The sequence below is a fragment of the Chiroxiphia lanceolata genome, chromosome 5 (genome assembly GCF_009829145.1).
Source record: "Chiroxiphia lanceolata isolate bChiLan1 chromosome 5, bChiLan1.pri, whole genome shotgun sequence".
Taxonomy (NCBI): domain Eukaryota; kingdom Metazoa; phylum Chordata; class Aves; order Passeriformes; family Pipridae; genus Chiroxiphia; species Chiroxiphia lanceolata.
In genome coordinates, this window is record NC_045641.1 from 8,615,470 (window position 1) to 8,637,790 (window position 22,321).

The 22,321-nt window shown below is 40.6% G+C and overlaps 1 protein-coding gene across 4 annotated transcripts in view; it reads left to right on the plus strand.

Moving 5' to 3' along the window:
* Positions 1–20,158, plus strand: part of SEMA3D (semaphorin 3D) — a 139,279-nt gene extending 119,121 nt beyond the window's left edge. For all 4 annotated transcript variants that reach the window (XM_032688655.1, XM_032688657.1, XM_032688656.1 and 1 more), the window contains exons 14-18: positions 1,408–1,449; positions 2,682–2,839; positions 4,889–4,953; positions 7,179–7,318; positions 17,150–20,158. In XM_032688655.1, the coding sequence (XP_032544546.1) occupies positions 1,408–1,449; positions 2,682–2,839; positions 4,889–4,953; positions 7,179–7,318; positions 17,150–17,563 (819 nt within the window). In that variant the 3' untranslated portion in view covers positions 17,564–20,158. The remainder of the gene's footprint in view (positions 1–1,407; positions 1,450–2,681; positions 2,840–4,888; positions 4,954–7,178; positions 7,319–17,149) is intronic.
* Positions 20,159–22,321: the final 2,163 nt, after the last annotated feature.

The window sequence follows — 22,321 nt, forward strand, 5'->3', positions numbered from 1 at the left end:
AGAAAGTCTTTAACATAGCAACATTGGGAATTGAAAACATAAGGAAAATAAAGCAAAGTTAGTTTTGATTATCAGGGTGCTTAAATTTGATGGTGAAGGCTGACTCAATATTTTTGACCATTTTGATTTGGTTATTGTGTAACTGGAGCCCCGATAACACCAATGTCTTCTTCATAAATACAGCTTATAAAAGGCTCAAGATTCTTTCTGTTGCACAGGCACAGTTTCTGATTAACTTCAGTGCTGGTGAGGGAGATGATGTCAACATGCCATTACATCAGGAAAATGGAGGCCTTTGTCTTCCCTACTGATTTTCTTTTTGATTTATCAGGTTCTTCTTCATTCTTTGTGTTGCTTTCTTCTCATGCTATATAGCTGTTTATCAGCTTTCACCTTGCTTTTCCACCAAAATTTGTCTGCACACATGGCATTTTGATTACTTTCTCACATCCTATGTGCTATACAGGGTCTTAGCCCAAACTTCTGTCCATACTGAATAAATGAATTTAGGACTTAAAGACTTTTCCAAGTGTAAGGACAGGATCATTAACAATTATTTCAGAGTTCATTTCTCCACATGCCTTTTGATATGCCATGTGTATGATGAAACTTTAACTTAAAGGATCTGTATGTCTTCTTCCCACTGTTTTGGACACCAATTATAAATATTACTCAGAAAATACCAAGATTATTCAGTGGCCTGCCAAGTAATCAGCAGTTCTAGTATGTGCACCAATTTGACGCATTCTTAAAACATAACATCAAGGGAAAATGTGCCATATCATATTAAAACAAAAAAAGAAGCTATTTTTTCTATTCAGCAGGCATTCCTTCACATTTTTACTGTTAACATTTATAACTGTTACCTCTTTGTTTTTGAATACAGGAAAATTGAAGGGGGTGAATGGCTGAAAAAAAAGGTGCCTTATTTCCTGCATTAGTATGAAACAATAGGCTTAGATTAATCATCTTCTGTTTGGTGTTAGATAATACCCTGAGTTTTGTGCTGTTCTTACATCAGTCATTGGCAAAAATTTCACTGTCTGTTATGGTAGTGAAATACATCCTGGTGCAGAGGATCTGCCCATGTATCCCTTAAATGGCATCTAAGCCTTTCAAATAGTGTTTAATAAGAACTAAAGTTGATGTGACAGCTCATTGCCCAGTGTGGAGTAGATAGCAAACTCTAAGAATTGAAGCCAGTTCCCTCCTTTCAGTGGGGGAAATTTATGGGAGTTCTTTTTGGAACCATGAAAGTCATGATTTTCTGTTTTTTTCTTTTTCATATTTGTTTAAACCAAGCAAACGAATCTGTAATTTTATTTACTTTTTGTACATTAAGTTCTGCTTTTTCACTAAGAACAGAGCATTTGAAAACTAATACACCTCTACCAATTTATTTTTCAGCATCCTTCATTTATCTCAACCATGGAGATTTCTCAGAAGCAGGTAATCACAAGTTTGTTTAATTACTGGAGGATATGTGGTACACTGAACACTAAACTTATTTTCAGATGACACTTGTTACCTACTGGCCAGGCTTTCCATGGGTGGGTCTTAATATGTATCTGGAAAGAAGCAGATATGTTTGCACTTGTTTGCCTGCCTAATTTCACGTTTGCTTACAAACAGTAATTTGTGTACCCAAGCTGGTAATTATTCAGGGAAACAAATCTTTAGTCATATGGTAGTGGGATTTGTGAGTGAAGTCAACGTACATTTTTTTTTCAGCCCCTAGACATGCTTGTCTCTTTACAACCTGGCAATAAATTATTATTACTATTATTGTTTTTATTTTTATTATTAGTCGAGAGAAATCAGGGCCTCACTGTGCTAAAAGTTGTGTGCACAGAACCAGTCCCCCTCCTCTAAAATTGCAGCCTAAATCTGGGTGGTCCAACCCTGGCAGCACAGGGGCCAGTCCCATTAGGGTATCTCCTGATGGGAAACGGTTTTATGGCAGCTCCAAGCTCTATGACGGCTACGTGATGCTCGGGAAGCAGCGTGACACCAGAGCCATCCCTCCCTGCCCTGCAGCAGTGGCCAGAGCAGCTCTGGCACAACACGCCTCCCTCACATGGAAGGAGGTATTTTGCCTTTCAGGCACGCACAGCACAGCTGGGTCCCATCTCCCCTGAAAAAAGGTGGCAGGCCAGCTGGAGGTATTGCCTGAGCCAGCTCCAGCTTGGACCACCCTTGTCTCAACAGGCAATCCACTCACACTTTGGGGAGAGGGGAGTAACATTATCCCCATCCTACCTAAGGATCAGAAGCAGAAGATGAGGTAGTATTCACAGAAGGTCACCCCTGGTTTCCAGATTCTTAATACCACGGCTATCCAGCCCCTTTCTTTTAAATGCATTATTAAACCATTCTTTCCATTATTTGCTTCTGATTTTTTTATTACAGCACAAATCTAAAGGTGTAAGGGTGTTGAGTGCTGGTGTCTTTCCAGGACTGCAGTCCCCTTTCCTCTCTGCTCCGTTGTGTCAGGGATGGAGGGAGACTAGCCAATTCACACTGAACCCTGAGAAACATTTTACAGTAATGGGGAATTCTCCCTTGTTTTGTAAAATCTGGGATAAGGTTGAAAGTCTGCAACTGTGACAATGAAGAAGGGAACTTTTTAACCAGGCTACTTGGAGAACACTCCTAATTAATTTGCTTTGCCTGATTTGCAGCAACAATTGTACATTGGTTCCAGGGATGGATTGGTTCAGCTCTCTTTGCACAGATGTCACACGTATGGGAAGGCTTGTGCAGACTGCTGCCTTGCCAGAGACCCATACTGTGCCTGGGATGGAAACTCTTGTTCCAGATATGCCCCCACTTCTAAAAGGTAAGAAGAAAAACCAACATGCTGTAAAAGATCTTGCTGCTAGAAAGAACTTTAGATGTTCCAATTCATAACTTGTTGCTTTTTTTACTTAGCATGTCATTTGCCTTAAAATGTGATCATACTCTGGCCATGTTTCACATTTCTGCTCAAAGAGCTGTGAAGACAACATAGCTTTGTTTAAGTGTGTGTGACAGTAACTTGGCTACTGCAGCGAACATCATAAATTCATCACTTTCCTTTTTTTATGCTGAATGCCTTAAGGCACGAGATGCTCAGATGGAGGTCCAGGTTGTGGCTAACTCTGCCCAAGAGGCGAGAACCTTTCTTAAGCTTCTGACTTTTTCATAGGACATCATTGTAGTTAGAAAGCAGACTTTAACATAGTATCCCACAGTAGTCAATAATAAAACACATTTAATTCCCTGACCAAACTGAACAATTGTATTTGTGGTCTAGCCATGAGAGGGAGACAGAGATTTAAGTCTCATGATTTGACCACACTGGGAGCAGCCTTTCCACAGTGAAAGACACTTCATCTGAATTATCTGTACCCACCAGCTGGGAGAGCACCATGGATCTGGATAGAGGGAGACCACACTGCAGGCTCTAGCAGCTCAGTGCCTAAGCTGCTGGATGCATCTCTTGAAGTTTTTGGGAGATTTAGCTGGAACCAGAGTCCCTCACAGCCTCTTCATTCCCCTTTGGACAAAGCCCTCCAGCCAGTAATTCTTGCAGTGAGTGAGGCTGAAGTCTGAGCTCAGACTCTGGAATGACACTTTCTACCTTAGGGGTCACAGGGCTGGGTCCTGAGCAATTAGACAAACCATTGAAGTTAATGACTCATAGGTTATGGTGTCAAGGAACTTTATGTGTTTTCCCTCATAACCAAAGCAAACTAAATTCAGAGAAGCATAAATGAAAGGAGAAAAGCAAGTGTTCAGGCTCACTGCAAAGTTAGTGACACATGAGGCTTGCTGAAGTCTGAGGTGGGCTGAGACACAGAGATTGATGGTCCATGCTTTTTAACAGATGTGCAGTTTGGTGGGGAGGCCAAAAGTCCATGGCTCCAAAACAAAGGATGGTTGACTGGCCCTGGGAATCCTCCAGGAGATCAGTTACTTGAATATTTTCCTTCTGTGCTTCCAGCATGTCTACAGGTTTTGCACAGTGGACAGGTCAACCTTGGGAACCTGTTCTCTGTCAGAGGCATTTCTCTGCACACAGGGGGTCCCACTGCTGTTGCTTGTGAGGAAACAACCAGTTCCTTCCTGGATCTCCAATTTTCCTACTGAAAAATTAAAATAAAAACTTTTTTTTGTAGCTCTTGGGAGATAAACACAATCATACACAAAAGAAGAGCTTACTTCTTTTTTTTAGTGCTGTTACGCTGAAATGAAAATGAATCAGATTGAATTTAAGTAACACACTCAGAGATTAGCAGGCAAATTAGTTGTGGAAGGGAGTAGATCCTCTGAGACCATTGTCTTGTGTTTTTCTGTACACAAAGATGAAAGATAAACAGATTTGTAAATTGTTTCTTAACAAAGTAAAATGACTATGCTTTTCTCTCTTCATTTTAATGATTGACTTACTAGTCAGTATTACCTTGGGCTAATCCTGAGTTCAATCTTGAATATCACCTGTTAAACCTCAAATCTTTTTCATGATCTCTAATATTAAGGATGTTTTTAGGTATTTCCAAGACAGTCCACCAAACTAAGAGACCCATGCTCCTAAAGCAGGTTTAGATACTCTTTCTGTCACTGTATTACACACTCTTTATTTTAGGCAGATTTTTTTCTTTTCGTTTTTCTCTTTCCCCTCCCAGTGGTTTTCCAAAATCACAGCCTCTTCTCTTGATGTCAATTGTACAAATCTCTCTAGGCCACATGCTGCTTTGAGGGTAAGGCTGGTTTTAGTTAAGACTGTAATTGTCAGCAGTAGGGTGGGAGCAATGCAAGTCCACATCTGTTGAGCTCCTCTGTATTTTGTTGTTGAATTCCAGCAATTATGTCTGAAGTGTTACAAGTTTGCATGCTCTTCCCATAGGCGAGCCAGAAGGCAGGATGTTAAGTATGGAGACCCTGTTGCACAATGTTGGGATGTGGAAGACAGTGAGTATTTTTCACCTTTCATGCTCTTTTGTAACTTAGACGACAGAGTTTGCTATGAGGGTCTGTATCTGTCTGCAAAAACTTGCTGAGCTCAATGGAACAGTTGCCTTTCCCACACTTCATATCCATTACCCCTCCCACAGTTAAATTTGCAGATCCAGGGCTGGTAAGGAACAGCCAGCATGGGACGGCATACTTACATCCCTTGTGGGTCACCCTCCCCAGCACTCACACAGGGCAGGGAGATGTGCCCCTGACACCAAAACATCACACAGATCCCTAAAAGTAGCTAATGGGATGAACGTGATGTTTCATCTAGAAACAGGACAGCTAATCCCACAAGGAAACCCACAGGGGTGAGCGAGGAACACACCATCTTCTTCCCTTCTACCACAGACACTTGACACAGGTCCCAAGGCTCAGCTGCATCTGCCAAACCACCCCCTTCCCCTTCCTGCAGCTACTTAAATACTCCTGTTATTAACAAGAACCTACCCCCCTTCTCCCTGCTGGCTTTCCCCTCCCTTTCCCACACCCTCTTTTCAGATGCCAAAGGGTCTGGCTTGCTCCTTTGGCATCCGCAGCCCCTCTCTTGCAGTGAGCACTGTCGGTATGAAACCCTGCGGTTACACGGCGAACTCTGCGGCAGCGTAAAGTAAATGAATAGCATTCAAACCCAGGCATGGCTTTGTCTGGGGTTCTTCTACTGCTTATTAAAGTGAACAACCCAGACAAAACAGTATTGATTGTATCACCACGTTGAACACTGGCTTTGGGACAAGCCATCCCTTTCCATTGATCTCTGGTTATTCCATGCCGCTGCGGTGCTGGGTGCCTGCTGCAGACCTCAGTGGGAGGCAGTGCAGAAATCAGAGCTGCTTGCCATGGGGTCAAAGCCTGAAGTCTGTTGCACAGTCTAGAGGGATCTGACTATACATGTGTGCTTGCAGACATAGTTAAAAAGTCAGGGTAAAATCTCATTTCCATCAAAGACAAAACTCCTGTTCATTCCAAGGGCCAGAAGTTCCTCCCTTGCTTCTTGTCATGGCTGTCCAAACACTGGTATCTGAGACTGTGCAAAGCTCAAGGTTATAGAAACCCTGACAGAAATGCTGACAATGTCACGTTTTCCTGGAAGGATAAAGAGATACTGGAAGAGTTAGCTTTATTGGACAAATCTAAAAGGACTTAGCACAGAAATTGGTATTAATTCTTTGCCCAAAGTAGTGCCATCAATGACAATTTTACCCAACTGGAGATGACTCCTGTGTGCCATAAAACTGTGACGTTGACCTGGGTCACTCCAGGCTCTTGGCTTTTTTATGCCACTTGCGATAATTAGTAACATTATGGCTCCCAAACCTATTTAAATTTAGAGCTCCAGTGTGTGAGATTCCCTCCCAGAGACTTCATTGGCTGGATGAAGTTGTTTGGCTCTACTGAAATCTCAGTGGCACAGTTAAATAATGGGGAGAGCTTGAATTTCTATAGATCTCATATAGGTACTTATTATATTGAAAGCATAATCCAAAACTGCATTCATTTTGCTGTTGAGCTAACTTTTGACTTAGAAGACACCACTGCTGTCACCTTCCTTTCTGTTATTCACAGGGTATAAGAAACAACTTTAATCTGATACTAAGGCAGATAAGACATAGATAAGACACAGATAAAACCGATTGAAAAGGGGAATGAAGATGCAGAGATTAGAAATTATTTGCTCAGATTTACAGGAAAGGAGTCCAGATCTCCTCATGGCTCCTTCAGTGTTTGGTCTGAAACATACTACAGAGCATTTCAAATTACACTGAAGGAAGGTAAACTTCAGTTTACTTTAGCCCTGTGACTCCTTTAAAGTGCTTGGGATGAAGAGACCAGACCATACAGTCTAACTTTAGCAGCTTTAGCTCAGGTTTAGTAGTTACGTTACTTTAAGGAAAAATACAGGTCAGATTTTAAATTCCTCAAAGGTGAAAGCCCCAACATTAAAATGGAACAAGCTCATGATATAGATTTTATTGACCTCTTTAAAAACCAGTTGCACTGAAAGAAGGTTAGCAGCTGCCTCTAAATCCTCATAGTTATAGTTTAAGCTAAAAGTTAAGTTTCCTTTTGCTTTTTTATAATTCACTCACTCTTATAGCATCTGTTCTGAATCAGGCTATTTTCCCATTGCTTTAAAAAGCAGGTCAGGGTTAATCTCCTGTACCATGTTTGTTTTCCAGGCATTAGTCATGAAACCGCTGATGAAAAGGTGATTTTTGGCATTGAATTTAATTCAACTTTTCTGGAATGTATTCCTAAGTCCCAACAAGCCTCTATTAGGTGGTATGTTCAGCGCTCTGGAGAAGAACATCGAGAAGAGGTAAGTTATAGTCATCAGGGCAGGTTTCCTCTACAGAGAATTCAGCTGAACACTGAAAGCCAGGAGTTATTGGGATTAGTCATTTTACTTTTCCTTGCTTCACCTTAGGTATCACATAGCATTCTGCTATCACCATTTGGGGCATGCAGTGGGGAAGAGGGAAGCCATTTGTACTGTATCAGAAGCAGATTTCTATATTTATTTCAACTTACATGCTCATTCAATTTAAAAAAAAAAGGAAAAAGGAAGAAAATATTAATTAGTGGTAAAAAGTCAAAGCCTTGTTCAGTAACTAACACAACTACTTCTGTAGGTAAACGTATGTTCAAAACCCTATGTTTCAACAAAATCTCAGCTCCATTTAGTGTCTAATTGCACTCCGTTGTCGTGTTAAGCAGTGTAGCTAAGAACTGCATGTATGGCTTGCTGCTTCTCTCCATCTCTCCCCAGAGAAGGAATGGTCTGTGAGGTAAAAAGCTTTTTATTTGATTTCTTTTACTTGTTAGTGGAGTCTGAGAATTTTTCTTAAACAGCACTCTGCTCTGATGCAGAGATGTCAGGTTAAGGATTGTACCTTGCATCTGGAGTAGAAAACAGGGAGACTTGTGATGGCCCTTAATTCCTTTGGGAGGCAGGTTTGGGGTCCTCACTGGTGGAGGAGCCCTGGAGAAGCCTCCAGGTTGCTGCATACCCCCCTGCACAATTTCCTGATGATTTCTCTCTGAGCTAGTGAAAAAGGGGCCCTCTGACATACCCAAAAGGTCAGTGTGCTGGGACTGGCTTGGACTGGGTTTGAGTGAGTTTCAAACCTCAGGAGTTTTCATAGCCTTTCTTTTACATGAGTGATTTTGTGTCTGAGGCCAAGTCCTGCTGTGATGGCAACCATGGCAACAGGGAAGGAGAAGGGAAATGAACTGCCCTTTCAAAGGAGCCGGTCCCAGGTGCTAGATATGCTTTTTTGTTAAATGTTCATCCGAGACAAAAATTAGTTTAAATGACAGCAACTATCAAACATAAAACTGGTCTTCCACTCTCAATAATAATTCATCCTATGAGACTTTCTGAGTGCAGAAAATGTGCTGGTCCTTTCTAGAGGCTGGGGAGATCCAGGTCAGAGCAGGTGCCTGTGAAAGCGTCACCTCTGAGTGAGATGTGATTCATGGAAGTTGCCCCAAAGTTGCAACCCCAGTTATGTCTTGGCACAGAAAGCCAGAGTTAAGGAATACAACTTCTGATTTTGCACCAGATGAGAAAAAAGAACCCACAAGGCTGTATACTGACTATAATACTGCAGCACTTTTAATTTACTCCCCTTCTCTTACACATGTTTCGGATTGGCAAAGTTTTTTCCCTCTGCTGGGAAAAAAACCCAAACTTAATTAATTTATAGGCACAGGTGCATTAAACACTAAAAGATTACTGGTTTGAAATACCATGTCTAACCTCCATTATGGCCCATACCCAACCAGAAGTGTATCAGCATTTAAAGACCTATGGGCATTCATTCTGCTGTAATGGATTTGCCTTTACTATCCTGTACTGCACTCCACTTCCCTAAGGCAGCAGTTTGTAAATGCACTTACATATTTGATCAGGGAAGCAATTTGCTTAATTCTAACCATGTGTTTAAGACTCATTTTTAAGTAAATTTAAGCAGTCAGTTAACAGGGTTTTGACTTTTAGGTGGTGGCGGGGTGGGGTAGGGGGTTTTTTGTTATTTTCTTTTCTTGTATGTGTTTGATTTTTTTCTTTGTTTGTTTGTTTTCTGAATGGGAAGTTGTGTCAAGTTTTGAGGAGACTCAATAATTTTTTAAAGTAATATTCCAACTGTACCATGTGCCTGATCTTCTCAACGAAAGCTACAAAATTTGTAGCAAGCAACCAGTTCCCTGAGAAGAATGTAGTATTTCTATGTCATAAGAAATCACACTTTCAAGACCTGAAAGCCTCTTTTTAAGGGCTACCTCTAAGTTTTATCTGTGTCAGTTTAGGGAAAAAATATTATCAGTTGATTTTCTCATAAATCACGGGTTCAGATAGGCTTCTGAAGGTTGTGAAACCAAGCTCCAACTATCTTTCTTATTTGATTGTAGAAAAAACTGCAGGTCAAGCCAACTTTTGAACAAAGTTATGGCAGGCTAACATATATACCATAACCTAAATTAAGGCTATACTTTTTTTCCGCACTTTGTATTTCCAAAAGTGTTATGGCAGTGACTTGGCCCCTTCTACTCGTTCTGTTCCAAATGCCAGTTAGGAATGGTGATGGCATGGTGATGTCCAACACTGCAGAACTGCCCAGTATGCCAAGGATGTGCACGTTGAGAGGGAGTTGGGGAATGTGTGCACATGTGGGAGGGCATTTGAAGCTCCAGCAAGTGCTCAGCATTAATTTTTGCAGATTAGCAGCCTTCTACAGCAGTGTTTACTGGGCTTGCTCTGTGTAAACAGTCTGACATCAGTTTGTATAAGAAAAGTAAATCTTTACTAAAAGGCTAGATTAACCTTTGAGGCAAATTTAGAAGAAATTTTGAAGGAGAAATCTGCACAGATTTCTTACATTATGAATGGTAAAAGTAGACAAATACCTTTTTATCACATATTGTGCCTAAAGCCATAGCAGTGCTTCTGTGATCTAGTTGTGATAAAATAGAAGTTGGAACATGTGTTCTTCAGCTCCTTGGGGTGATTTTATTTGTCGTGAAGTGTTTATTTTTTGGGGGGCTTTTTTTTCAGTCTGAAGATAACAGCCCATAGATATGCATAGGCACACATTGATGATTAGAGGGTCATATCACTTAAAGACAGTGTATAGCTGTTAGTTTTGTTTGAGTCTTGCCTGAAAACTCTCTGTCTATCATCATCATGGCTAGGCTTGGCGAACGAAGATTTAGGGCCTGAAAATTCTAATAGTAACAATTTTCACCCAGCTTAGTTTCAGGATCTTAAGAATTTGAACTCCTCAGCAAACTCAGCTTACACATATAATATTGGGAGATACCATTTTCAGAAGAAATTAAAAAAGGAGGTTTTTGTTTACTTTTTAAGATAAATATTATTCTAGAAATTACATATTTTCAAATACCTAAAGTTAAATTCCTAATTTCTTATGGGGGTGTCTAAATGACCAGGTCTGTAGAGATGCTGAACAATCTCTCTTTTTATTTGATGGAATAAGGGTTAAGCGGTTAAATGTTAATCGCTTGATAATTTGAGGATCTATAAATTGAGGATCTATAAACTGAGGTTTTTCTAACAACTTATCAGTGAAAATGAGTTCATTGGTATAAAAGCCTTCCTAGCAAATCCAAAGATCAGAGTCATTGACGTTTCTTTTCAAAGTACTTCAATTTGACAAAAATACCATATGTGACAGAAACAGTGTGGTCATATTTAATGTATAACTTGATCTTTGCTCAACCAATGCCGTACCAGAACTTTTCCCATTACAATTATATTTTCTGCTCTCTCTCTCTCTCCCTTCCTGCAGCAGATTTCTCAAATAACACTGTACATTCTTTTAATGCATGTCTTTGCTGTGTAAGTTATTGTGATGACGATACCATGCTTTGCAAATGACTCCATGCACCTGGAACTTAGGTTACGGACTTTTAGTTCCAGGGCTGGAACTGTAATGTCTCAGCAAGTCTTTAAACTTGGCTTTACAAATAGATGGCTTTGCACTGTCCCAGACATGCACTGCAGCTTCCTGAGGGAAGGAAAAGGGCAAAATCCAGACTAGATGGGAAGCGTTTGGCCCAGCAGGATGTCCCCGACATTTCACCCTTAAGGTCACGGTTCAGAATGTAACTTCCAGGCAGAGCAACCTGTGGGGAGGGACAGGATCTCCTGTGGTACAGAAGCTGTCACCAGGTCATTTTCCTGCCAGTGGGAGTACATTTCCCTGTAGTTTAGGGCCGTTTTAAGGTCAGGAGTCAAATATCTAGTGCTTTTGTGGTTAGTGTTGCTCACGCAATTGATCATGTTTGTTCCTGTGCGTGCAGGGTTAGTCACTGAGATGACGGAGAGTGTTTCAGTGCCTGGAGTTCATAAAAAACTCTGGGGACGTCATCTGTTCATAATGTCTTAAACTGCTGAAGCTCTCTGAAGCTTAAAACAGATACTAGTTATTTCTCAAAAAAATTCCTGTGTTATTTTATGTATACAATAGGTGTCAGGACTGCAAAGACCAAATGCGTAGCTCCCTATAAAGCCATTAGTTTTGGTGCCTCACAGCTCTGAAAAACATTAGTTCCTCAGCTTTAGGCTGCACTTCACCCTGAGTCTCTTGTGGCTCCAGATCTACCAAACTGCCACCTCCCCTGGCAGGGCACTGAACAAACCATATGGTCTAAATTGACAGAATAGGTGCAGATCACTTTTAACAACTCTCTTCTTTCTACTCTACTCATACCTAGGGGTGAAAATAAATCCACCAAAATGCTTGAGGACATTCCAGTTTCTTCTCCAGCAGGTCTCACCCTTTCCATGTTCCTTTCCCACAATCCAGGCTGTGTTTTCCAACTTAATGACCATCTGATATTTTGGTAGATTGAAGAGTTTGACTCACTTTTGGATAGGCCATTTTGCAAGATGCAACATTGTGACCTAGTGTCCCCATCAGAGTAAAGAGATGTTGTTTCCTCCCACATTTTAGGCAGTTCTTTCTGTTTATCCAAGACAGAAGTTTCCATATCTCTTTGTGTCTGGAGGTTTTTTGCGTCATGACAGTGACTTCCTTTGTTACAAACATCTGTTAAGCAGCATCTGACCACAGATTCAGTGCCAGCCTTGAAATCTAAGATTTGGATGATTGCTGAGTAAGGTAGAGGGCAAAGAGCAAGGAATGAATTACCAGTAGTACCTTCTGTCAGAGGAGGGTAATTCAGTGTTTGAATCCTTAGGTCAATGAGAAAGAGCTCAAGAGAATGGGGAAAAAAAAAAAAGAGATTCATTCTGCAGCCTAAGGACTACTTATAGCTCTCATGCTTTCATTCTTTTATTTTATTATATGACTTACTGGCTTTTTTTTTTTTTCTAATACCTTGAGTTTCTTAAGTAAGACTAATATTTTCTACAGTTTCATGGAAAAAGAAGAGAAGTAACTCTGAACTGAGATATAGCATGTGACATTTCTAGTTTGATTTGGATATATTATGGTGGTAGGAGATTAAAGTTTAGTCTCAGAATAAGCTTCACCTTGAAACTAATTGGAATCATGCGTTTTCATAATGACATCGTACCAGTAACATATTCTTCATTTTTCCTGAGGCTGTTGGTAAATAAAAAAAGATGTTTAAAAAAAAGATAAAGAAAAAGGAAAAAAAAAGAAATTAACTCTACAGCTGTGTTGGAGCTAAATGATTATTTTCCCATACAAAAAAACAAAGTCATGTGTAACAATAATGTCAGAAAAAACCCTAGAGTGATCTTTATTTCCAGTCAAATGATGAGGATGAAGAAGAGAACAATAGAAAAACAAAGATGAATGTGAATTCTCAGCAAATGTTCCTCATTTTCTTTTCTCACTCTCTCAATTTGTTCAGGGGTTGCAGCTAACCCATGATTAGTCCAGCTTTACCTCTAACATTTTTTCACATAGTGATTAATGAGGGAAGGCAGGCTTTGAAGCCACTTTCTTCTCCCAGACAGGTGCAGTGTTTTAACTGTGAAAGAGTTGACATGTGAATTATTTGTAAAGAGGGGGCTATCTAAACACATCATTAGCAAAGGACAAAAAGCATTGACCTAACTTGGTGCCACAGCACTTTCAAATCCTTAGTTGTTTTCCAACTTACTGATGGTTTAAAGATTTGCCATCATTATTGGCAACGCCTATTTTTATCTCCATTGTTAAACTCAGGTTGTGAAAATCAAGTGTTAGATTTGACAGATATTGCCAGTATCTATGGTGTGTGCCACAATTCAGGTAGTGTAATCTTTGACAAACTTATGTGCTTATCATGAAGGATGAAACGTACAATTTGCTGATACAATATTGTCAAAAAATCTGCTCATAGTTCTCTAAGGAAAGAAAGCTAATGGTAATCAATTGATTCATTTTTTTTTTTTTTTGTGGTTTATAATGTGTTACCTATGGAACAACACTCTGTCTCTCATGTTTAAGTTTTATTATATGCTCACACTTAGGCATGTGTCAGCAAGCTTTTATGAATTAAAGCCTTTGTACTTTTGAATTGTTAAAACCTATTTACAAATATTTTAGAAGATTTACTGATTTTGAGATGGAGGGGGATGAAACAGTGAATCCACAGCTGACCAAAACAAAATTATGTCCTTTATCTAACTAGTCTTTTCACTCTCCTCAAAATTTAATGAAATATGTTTTACATCTATAGGTCAGCAACCAAAGACCACATTAGGCATTCAAGCGAAAGGTTAAAGATCTACTACCTAGTAATGAAATGCCAGGTGTTTATGAAACTCCAGAGCCCTGTGGGGAGAAAGTAGAGAGGAAAGACAGGAGGAGTTCTGAACCTATGGGTAAAACAACATAAACAGGATACCAAAATGAGAAGTGAGGGGGGAAAGCAGTAATGAAGTGTTGCTCAATATGTGTGAAATCAGAGCCATAATTTTATCCTGCCAGAGCATAAGAAAAGAATGAACAATGAAGGCACAGAGGAGGAGGTGACAGTCACTCTAAATCAATATCCAAGGTTAACACAGGACATTGCTTAAGAACACTGCTTCATTAAAAATAGGAGTCATGTTGGGCTGGGATTAAGGGACACAACCAATTTAGAGTGTTAGCTTTCTCTGCAGTATCCCAAGGCATACGGGGGACAGCTCCATCAGTCAACACATTTATGACTAGAAAGTGTTGGCTGCTACACAAATGGTAAATAGTTGTGAGTAACAGGGTGCTGAAGTTGGGGGTCCAGCAATCTTGTCAAGTCTAGATCTGCCATTATTCTGCCTTTCTTTCACTGAAAATAGGCAAGGCCCTAGTGAGGGCACTTTGGACTGGCACCCAGCCAGCCAAAGCAGCCAGCTGGAGATCTTCCAAGTGTAGGAGGTACACAGCTGTCAAGACGCTCTAGACTACAATACTGGCAGAGCCACTGACAGGCAGATGCTACTGCTGTGATTGCATCAAGCCTCAAGCTCAAAGAGATCAGTCCTGTTTTCACTCAGACAATGTGGGAACTTGGGCTTTGCACAGTGCCTTATGAAACCCAAATGTCTGGAAGTTTGCTGCTTCCCATGCTTTTTCCTAAATTTCTCAAACTTGGGTCTTCACGTTGACATGAAGCCTGGGCAGAAGAAGGAGGGATTTCCTTGTCCTATTGCAACAGCCAGGCTTCCAAGCACTTCCACCTGGCCCCTGCTCCTGCATTTCCCTGTGAACCACAGCACCACAAGGAAACATCTGCCCTAGACATATTTCAGCCCTTGTCTCCTTGTTTGCAGATTAATTTATACATTTTATGCTCCTATTTTTACAGTAGAAAAGGTACATTTACTTAGACTGAAGTGTCACCAGCTGACCAAATTGATGACTAGTGCCCTATGCTATGGGTTCTGCAGATGGAAGCATGACCTCTTCTAGTCTGCCTCTCTGCTATCTTCTGTGCATGTGCTTCTGGCTTTACCATAATTTCTCTGGTTTAAACTCAGTGTGATAAATCAGAAGTAGCTTTTGTCATGTAGCACCTGTTGTCAGGACAATCGATTTTCCAGGAATTTCCTGAAATTTGTATGATTTCACCCTCCTGGTGCCAAGTAGGCAGACTTATATACAGTTTACAAACAATGAAATTAAAGTTCTGGGTTGAGCCAAAACCGTCAACTGAAGGCAGGAACCAAAAAAATATTTGGCCACAGAAACAGGCAGCCAGAGCCAAGATCTGACCAGGCTTTTGTAGCATTTGATTTCTTGTCTCTGCTGCAGTTGTATCACTGGCAGTACATAGGCCTATTTCCATACATCCATACATCCATACATCCACCCATCCATCCATATATCTATCTATCCATCTATTTGCACACCTACTTACTTACATACCTGTCTAATCTGTATGTTATTGAAGACTGTTAAAGCTGAAACAGTAGGAAGAAAAAGTCTTTCTCTCTGTTTCTCTCTCTGTATGTATTATATCTATGTGTATTGTTTTTTTCTGGTGATCTTGATATGGTCTCATATATTTTAATCCTTCCAAAGTAATTGTCATAGAAACTTAGAAGAGTTTTACCCTCTAGCCCTAGAAGGTCAACTCATCCATCTCTTTGCTCCAAGAGACTCTATTATGATAAAGTACTTGTGAGTTAGAATCATAACAGATGGAGAATCATATGTATGTATAAATTTTTTCCCATGGAGTAGCAGAGGGAATCATGTGCAGATTTTTTACATAAAGAAACACTGCGTAGCTTACCCACTGTGAATAAATCTAATTTAGTCATCTTTTTGCCTCCCTGATCTTCATCCTCTGAAGTTGCTGGAGGGTCAGATGTGCACTCTGGGAAATTTTCCAGATTCTGTGTTGGTTCTCTCTGCTCCCACAACTCCCTTCTTAAACCCACTACTCAGTCTTGAGTTGAAGTTTTTCTCCATGCTACTGATGCCACCAGCAGTGCTGAGGCTGCCCTCAGCAGCGCTCCAGGTTCGTGGGTGCTGGTTGTGCTGCAGCCTCTGTGTGGCAGCAGAACACAGCACGCCTGGGAGGGAACAGCTTTGGACTAGACCGGGATCTTTTTCAAAGGAAATGCTGGTGTTGGAAATTGGGAGTTAGGGTTCTAGTTTCTACTGCTACCTCTCTGCTACTAATCTTTATATGGTCTTTGGCAAATCATTTACCTTCTGTGTCTCCCAGCTGCCGAAATACTTAGGTGCCTCATCCTGGGTTTTTTTGTTTTGGGTTTTTTTGTTTTGGGTTTTTTGGGGGTTTTGTTGTTGTTGTTGTTGTTGTTTTTTGGGGGGATGCTATTTTTTGGCTTAGGTTTTTTTGGAAATCAGTTGCAGATCACCAGATATGTAACTTACCTGACTGTTATTAGTCTTAAGGTGGACCTCATTTTTAACATATGAGATCCTGTATTTTTTTTTTAATATTTCCATTTGTAAATGAAATTACAGCTCCATGCTAACAGACTTCAGTTCTCACTTACAATCGTATTCTTTTCTTTGCTTTTTTTTTGTTCTTATTTTTCTCTTATTCTTCTTTTCTTATTATTTTTCTATTATTCCTCACAGATCTTAAAAATAAAAGAACTGTACTTGGTTATGCCCATCCAACCTCATTGCCTGCTTTTAATCATGACTAAGTGAGTCAAAGCCAGGATTAACTTTCTTTTGCAAAACCTGGTTGAAGAAGATCAGAATCATAGCATTTCACTTTAAAAATTGGTAAAAGTACTCATATTCATTGTAACAGGGCCTCAGCACTCCATATATATATAAGCATAATGGTATTTTGAGTGTATTACAGGTCCCTCAAAAGGAGCAGTTAAAAAATTAGTAGAATTTGTGGCAGTAAATAGCTACCCTTCCTTGGAGAATGCAGCCTTGCTCACTGCACTGTGGTGTGATGAGTATTACTGTCTGTCCTGTCAGCTGTACAGCATGTGTCTTTTGCTACTGCATGCTGAATGTCCATGATCCAGATGTTATAGTTAGGAACAGAACTCAGACCTTGAAAGGAACTCCTGATGTCTGTCCCAGCTGCACAGGTCTGCCACGTACTGGCACCTTAGGGACAGGCCATGCTGTGTGCCAGACAAGCCTTCCCTCCCTCTCAGCATAGTGCTGACATTCTTGTTTTGACAATGACACTCATCTATTGTGCTCTTTTCTGTCCAACCCCACAGCTGAAGGCTGATGAAAGGATCATTAAAACAGAGCATGGGCTGCTGATCCGCAGCTTGCAAAGAAGGGACGCTGGAGCCTATTTTTGCAAAGCCCAGGAGCACACCTTCATCCATACCATCGTGAAGCTGAATCTAAATGTCATTGAGAATGGGCAAATGGAAAACACTCAGAAAACTGAGGATGAGGAGGGCAGGGTGAGGGATTTGCTGACGGAGTCCCGGCTGAGGTACAAGGACTACATCCAGCTCGTCAGCAGCCCCAGCTTCAGCCTGGATGAATACTGTGAACAGATGTGGCACCGGGAGAAGCGGCGGCAGCGGAACAAAGGTGGTGCCAAATGGAAGCATGTGCAGGAGATGAAAAAAAAGCGAAACCGAAGGCACCATGAGCCAGCCAGGCCACCATCGACGTAGCTTGTAAATGCTATTTAAAGAAAGGACATTTTCCGTGAGAAAAAAAAAAATACTGTGTTCTGGTTTTGTGCATCTTGCCTATGAATTAGTACCGCTTATTGAAATCAGAAAACTTGCCACCACTATTAATCTGTGTGAGACTGTACAATGGGATTCAGTACCAAATGAGATGTTCCTTATTGGAGTACCACACACCAGGCAATAATTTCAAATGTATTCATTAGAAAAGATGTACACTTTTAGCTAATTCCTGGGTAGCCTGAGGCTGCGTGAGCTGTGTTCTGTACTTCCTGCATAATTTTCACATAGGATTTAGTGTCTGTGTTCTCGTGTTAATATTTGCTGCCACGTTCCACCCCAGAGGTGGCTGCATTTCAGGGGAGGGCAGATGTATTTCCAGTCCTTTGGCATCTTTCTGAATAAGAAGCATGGTAGAAATGTGTGACAGATCTGAAAAATACCCTCTAATTTACCCACTGGGCTTCTATACAGGCACATGGGTGAGCTTTGCTAGCACAGAGGCACACCAAAAAATCAAATTAAGTTTTGGCTTCGGGACAGTATTCATTCTCCCCATAAAAAAGTGAAAGCATCATCATGGTTTAAGAGAGGGGAATTATCGAACATTACTCATTAGAGTTTGAGTAGCCACCAGTTTGCAGTCCATCTGCTGAAATGAAATGTTGACTCTAATGGAAATTGCCACTGAGATGTTTGGAAGTAAATTTCCTAAGTGGTCCATGGGAGGTATGTGCACAAATCCTATTAACAAATAATGGGATTCCTGCCTGCACCTCTCCTATGTCTCAAAACGTCTGACTCTGACTGTTTCTCTGGCCCTTTGCTGGCTTTGTTTTATACAGAGGAAAAGAAAATTAAAAGACAACAACAAGGCTAAAATGAAAGACGATGAGGGAAAATATTTAGTTGCTGAGACCAGTGCTCTTAACACAGAGCTGACATTCCTCAGATGTGTGTATTCTTTGGGATTTTCTCTCAAAGGTCCTATGTATTTTAAGTTGAAAATTTGCATTGTTGGAATTAATACTTTTATTATAATTAAATAAGAGATGTCCATGTGTAAATAAAACTTGTAAGTTAGAAATTTGCTATATGACATAACTTCATTTGTAAATTGTTCCTTGTTCCTTGGTTTGTGTTTTGGTTTTAATAATGTAAATTTTTCCACATAAGTAAGAAACACTGGTCTCATTCTTGTCTACTTTGCATCAATATGATTTCATTGATTTTATTCCTGATATGCAGCAACAAACACAAGCTCAAAATCAGGCCTACTGTCTCCTCATATGAGTCACAGCCCCCCCCTCTTCCATCTAATCTCCCTCCGTTTTGCCTTTCACGCCTTTCTGAGTGTGAAATGACAAATTAGCCACTTCCTCACATGGAAGAGAGCTTTGATGGATACCAAAACGACAGACTTTACTTGTTTCTCATGCATTCTACAGAACTTGGGAGCAAAATCCGTGAGAAACCCGTGCAATTGATGTGTGCCTCATTAAGGGACCAAAACAGTTGGCTCTGAAGCCCTTGCCCATGCTGGTGTTTGTGTGCACATTCAGTCGCAGATCTATAATTGTGAAGGTCCAGTTTGCATCGTTGTTCATTTCCTCTCTGTTCAAAGTCAGATATGACTATGTGTTTGTCAGATTTCAGAAAGGAATCTCAGCTTACCCGCATTTCTTGTAAAACCCCAAAGCTACCTTTGCATGTGTTGTACAAAAGCCAGCGGGACCGTATGACATTAATTTTAGATGCTTTTTTTAATAGGAGATGTATGGGTTAATTAGGAGATATTAGATAGCATGCATACAATGCTTTGATAGTGTAAAGCACTGAGTGCTAAATATTGTAAAATACATCTGTGGGGAGAAGGGAATTTCTCAGCACAGGACCTTTAATCAGCAGATAGACTGATGCTGAAGATACTAACCAGTTGTACAGTACTTTGAGAACATGCAGAGAACTTTTTGGTATTTTTTCTGCAAAAAAATGTAGGCCAGGCATTCCACAAGAGGTTCATCAATTTGGGTACCTTGATTTTAAGGACAATTAAGACTACTAAAAGGAAGTATGGGGGGGGTATTAAACTTCTGCATATAAAGCACAGGGATACTTAATATTCTTGGCTGTAGGGTTATGCTATCTCCAGCCAGAACCTGCCCAGTTATTCCTTATTAGATTTTTATCAGTCCACAAAGTCCCATTTCTCTGACTTGGACGTTAAGGAAATGAATGGAACCACACCAAGGCTGTGGAATAACAGGTGGGCTGCATTTTTATACACTGGCAAAGGATCTGTTCACCCGTGGTGACATAGTACCTCAATTACTGAATGTCAGATAACTCTCACCACATTTTCCCACTTCATAAGAAAAAGCAAAGCAAGGTCTTCTATCACAGTTTTTCTCCTCCATGAAAACTAAATCATATGATTTATGTTAAGATATGATTGGGGGGTTGTATTCTACAAATGAACCTCCCCAGCTGACTTTAGTAGAAGTCTGGGATGAGGGTCTCCATGCTGGGAACATTAGACTTAAATGGTTGAATTAAAATGTTATTGCTCTTAAAAAACACTTTCATTTCTTTTATTTCAAGTGTTCTTGCCATGAGATTCTTCTTAAAGAAATGACCTCATCAGTCTGGGGTACAGTGGTACCATAAAACCCCAGGTGAGATATAAGACCTTTTCCATCATGGGAAATAAATTCAATATCCTCCAAAGCAGTGTGTTGCACTGGGTTCATGCCACCCTGGGGAACATATGTAATAATCCTTCATAGATAAAAATCTGTGGTTTGATATACTGGGTAAGATGAATGCTATAGCTGGCAGGGGTAGCACATCTCATGCACAGCAGGTAATACACATGCAAGGAGGCCAGAGGACCTTGGAGACCAAGGAATGAGAGGGATAGATTAGGAATCACTACTGAAGGTAAGGCAAGACTCAGCAATGCAAACCCAGGAGCAGGAGCAGGAGCAGGAGGATCATTGGGTCTTTCACACAACCTACAACCCCAGAGAGGTTCAGAGGATGAGCTAGACCAGAAACTGTAACAGGGGAGTATACCCCTCTTTTCAAAAAATTTCATCTGTGTAGTTTAGAGGCTTAACTTGAAGTCTGCTTAAATTTCAAATCAGTGATTTGGAGGTCAACTGAGCTGCTGTGAACTGTGCTATGAGCCACAACAGGCCCATAGTTAAAATGAAACTGAACCATGCCACCTCCTTCAAGAGCTCCATAAAAATTTAGGTTGAATGAGTTTTTGGTCCAGAATGGAAAAAAGTTACCTCCACCTTAATAACTGTAGGTTTTAAAGAGATCCCTTAGCTCATTGATCCAAATGTCATGAGGTTCAATAAGTCCAAGTGCTGGGTCTTACACTTTGTCCACAACAACCTCATGCAGTGCTACAGACTGAAGTCAGAGTGGATGGAAAGCAGCCCAGTGGAGAAGGAGCTGGGGGTGCTGGCTGACAGCCGGCTGAACATGAGCCAGAGTGTACCAAAGTGGCCAAGAGGGTCAGTGGCATCCTGGAATGTATCAGGAATAGAATAGCCAGCAGGACTAGGAAGTGATTCTTCCCCCGTACTCGGCACTGGTGAGACCACACCTCAAGTACTGTGTCCAGTTCTGGGCTCCTCAACTTTAAAAAAAACATGGAGATACAGGAGTGTGTCCAGTGAACGGCAACAAGGTTCATGAAAGGACTAGAGAACATGTCTTACGAGGAATGGCTGAGGGAGCTGGGTTGGTTTAGACTTGAGGGGACGCAGGGGGACCTCATTGCTTTCTACAGCTCCCTAAAAGGAGATTGTGGTGAGGTGGGGGCTGCTCTCCTCCACCGTGCCTGCAGCAAGAGGACAAGAGGAAAAGGCCTTAACGTGAGACAAGGGAGATTCAGATTAGATATTAGAAAAAGATTTTTCGCTGTTAGGGTGGTCAGGTATTGGAATCACTTACCCTGGAGGTGTTTAAGAAGTGTCTGGATCTGGTACTAGGTGATCTGGTTTAGTGGTTTAGGGGTTACAGTGGTAGTGCTGGATTGGATTGTATGATATTAAAGGTCTCTTCCAACTTTGACGATTCTATGATTCTATTATCCATACATTATCTCTTTCTTCATCAAAACCTTTCCATTGACTCTACTTCAGAACAGGTCAGTGCTGGGCCGAACTGAAGTGGTTTCAAACAGATTCTTAGAATAACCAACACCATGTGACTGTACTCATAAAAATACTGAAAACTGACCTAAAGCTTTAAAGCCCAACAGGGCTCTAAACTTTGCAGAGATCTTGCAGTCAGTTAACATAAAACAGAAAATGGGATTAGCAGAATAGGGAATAAAGTATTAACAGTTATTGTGATAAACTAGTTCTGTTACTGGAAACTGTTCCAGCAACAGGTGTGAATGTGTGTTCATGCCATAAGCAAATACTTTTCCCTCCAAGTGGTTAAAAACTTACATTGCTTGAGGTATCTATAAACCTGAATGCTTTCCAGTTTGTACGAAGATTTTGGACCTGGTTCTTAGGTCATCCATAATGGACTAATTATACTAAATGCAACAGATTTCCCCTGGTTCATGTGCTTTTGAGATCAGAAGATCCCTATGGTTCAAATGCTATGAACCTTTTAATCTAACCACTATGGGTATTGATCTTCATTTAACATTTCAGATAATGAATAATTATTTGTTATTATTACTCATTAATCATGTAATGACCCTGTGTC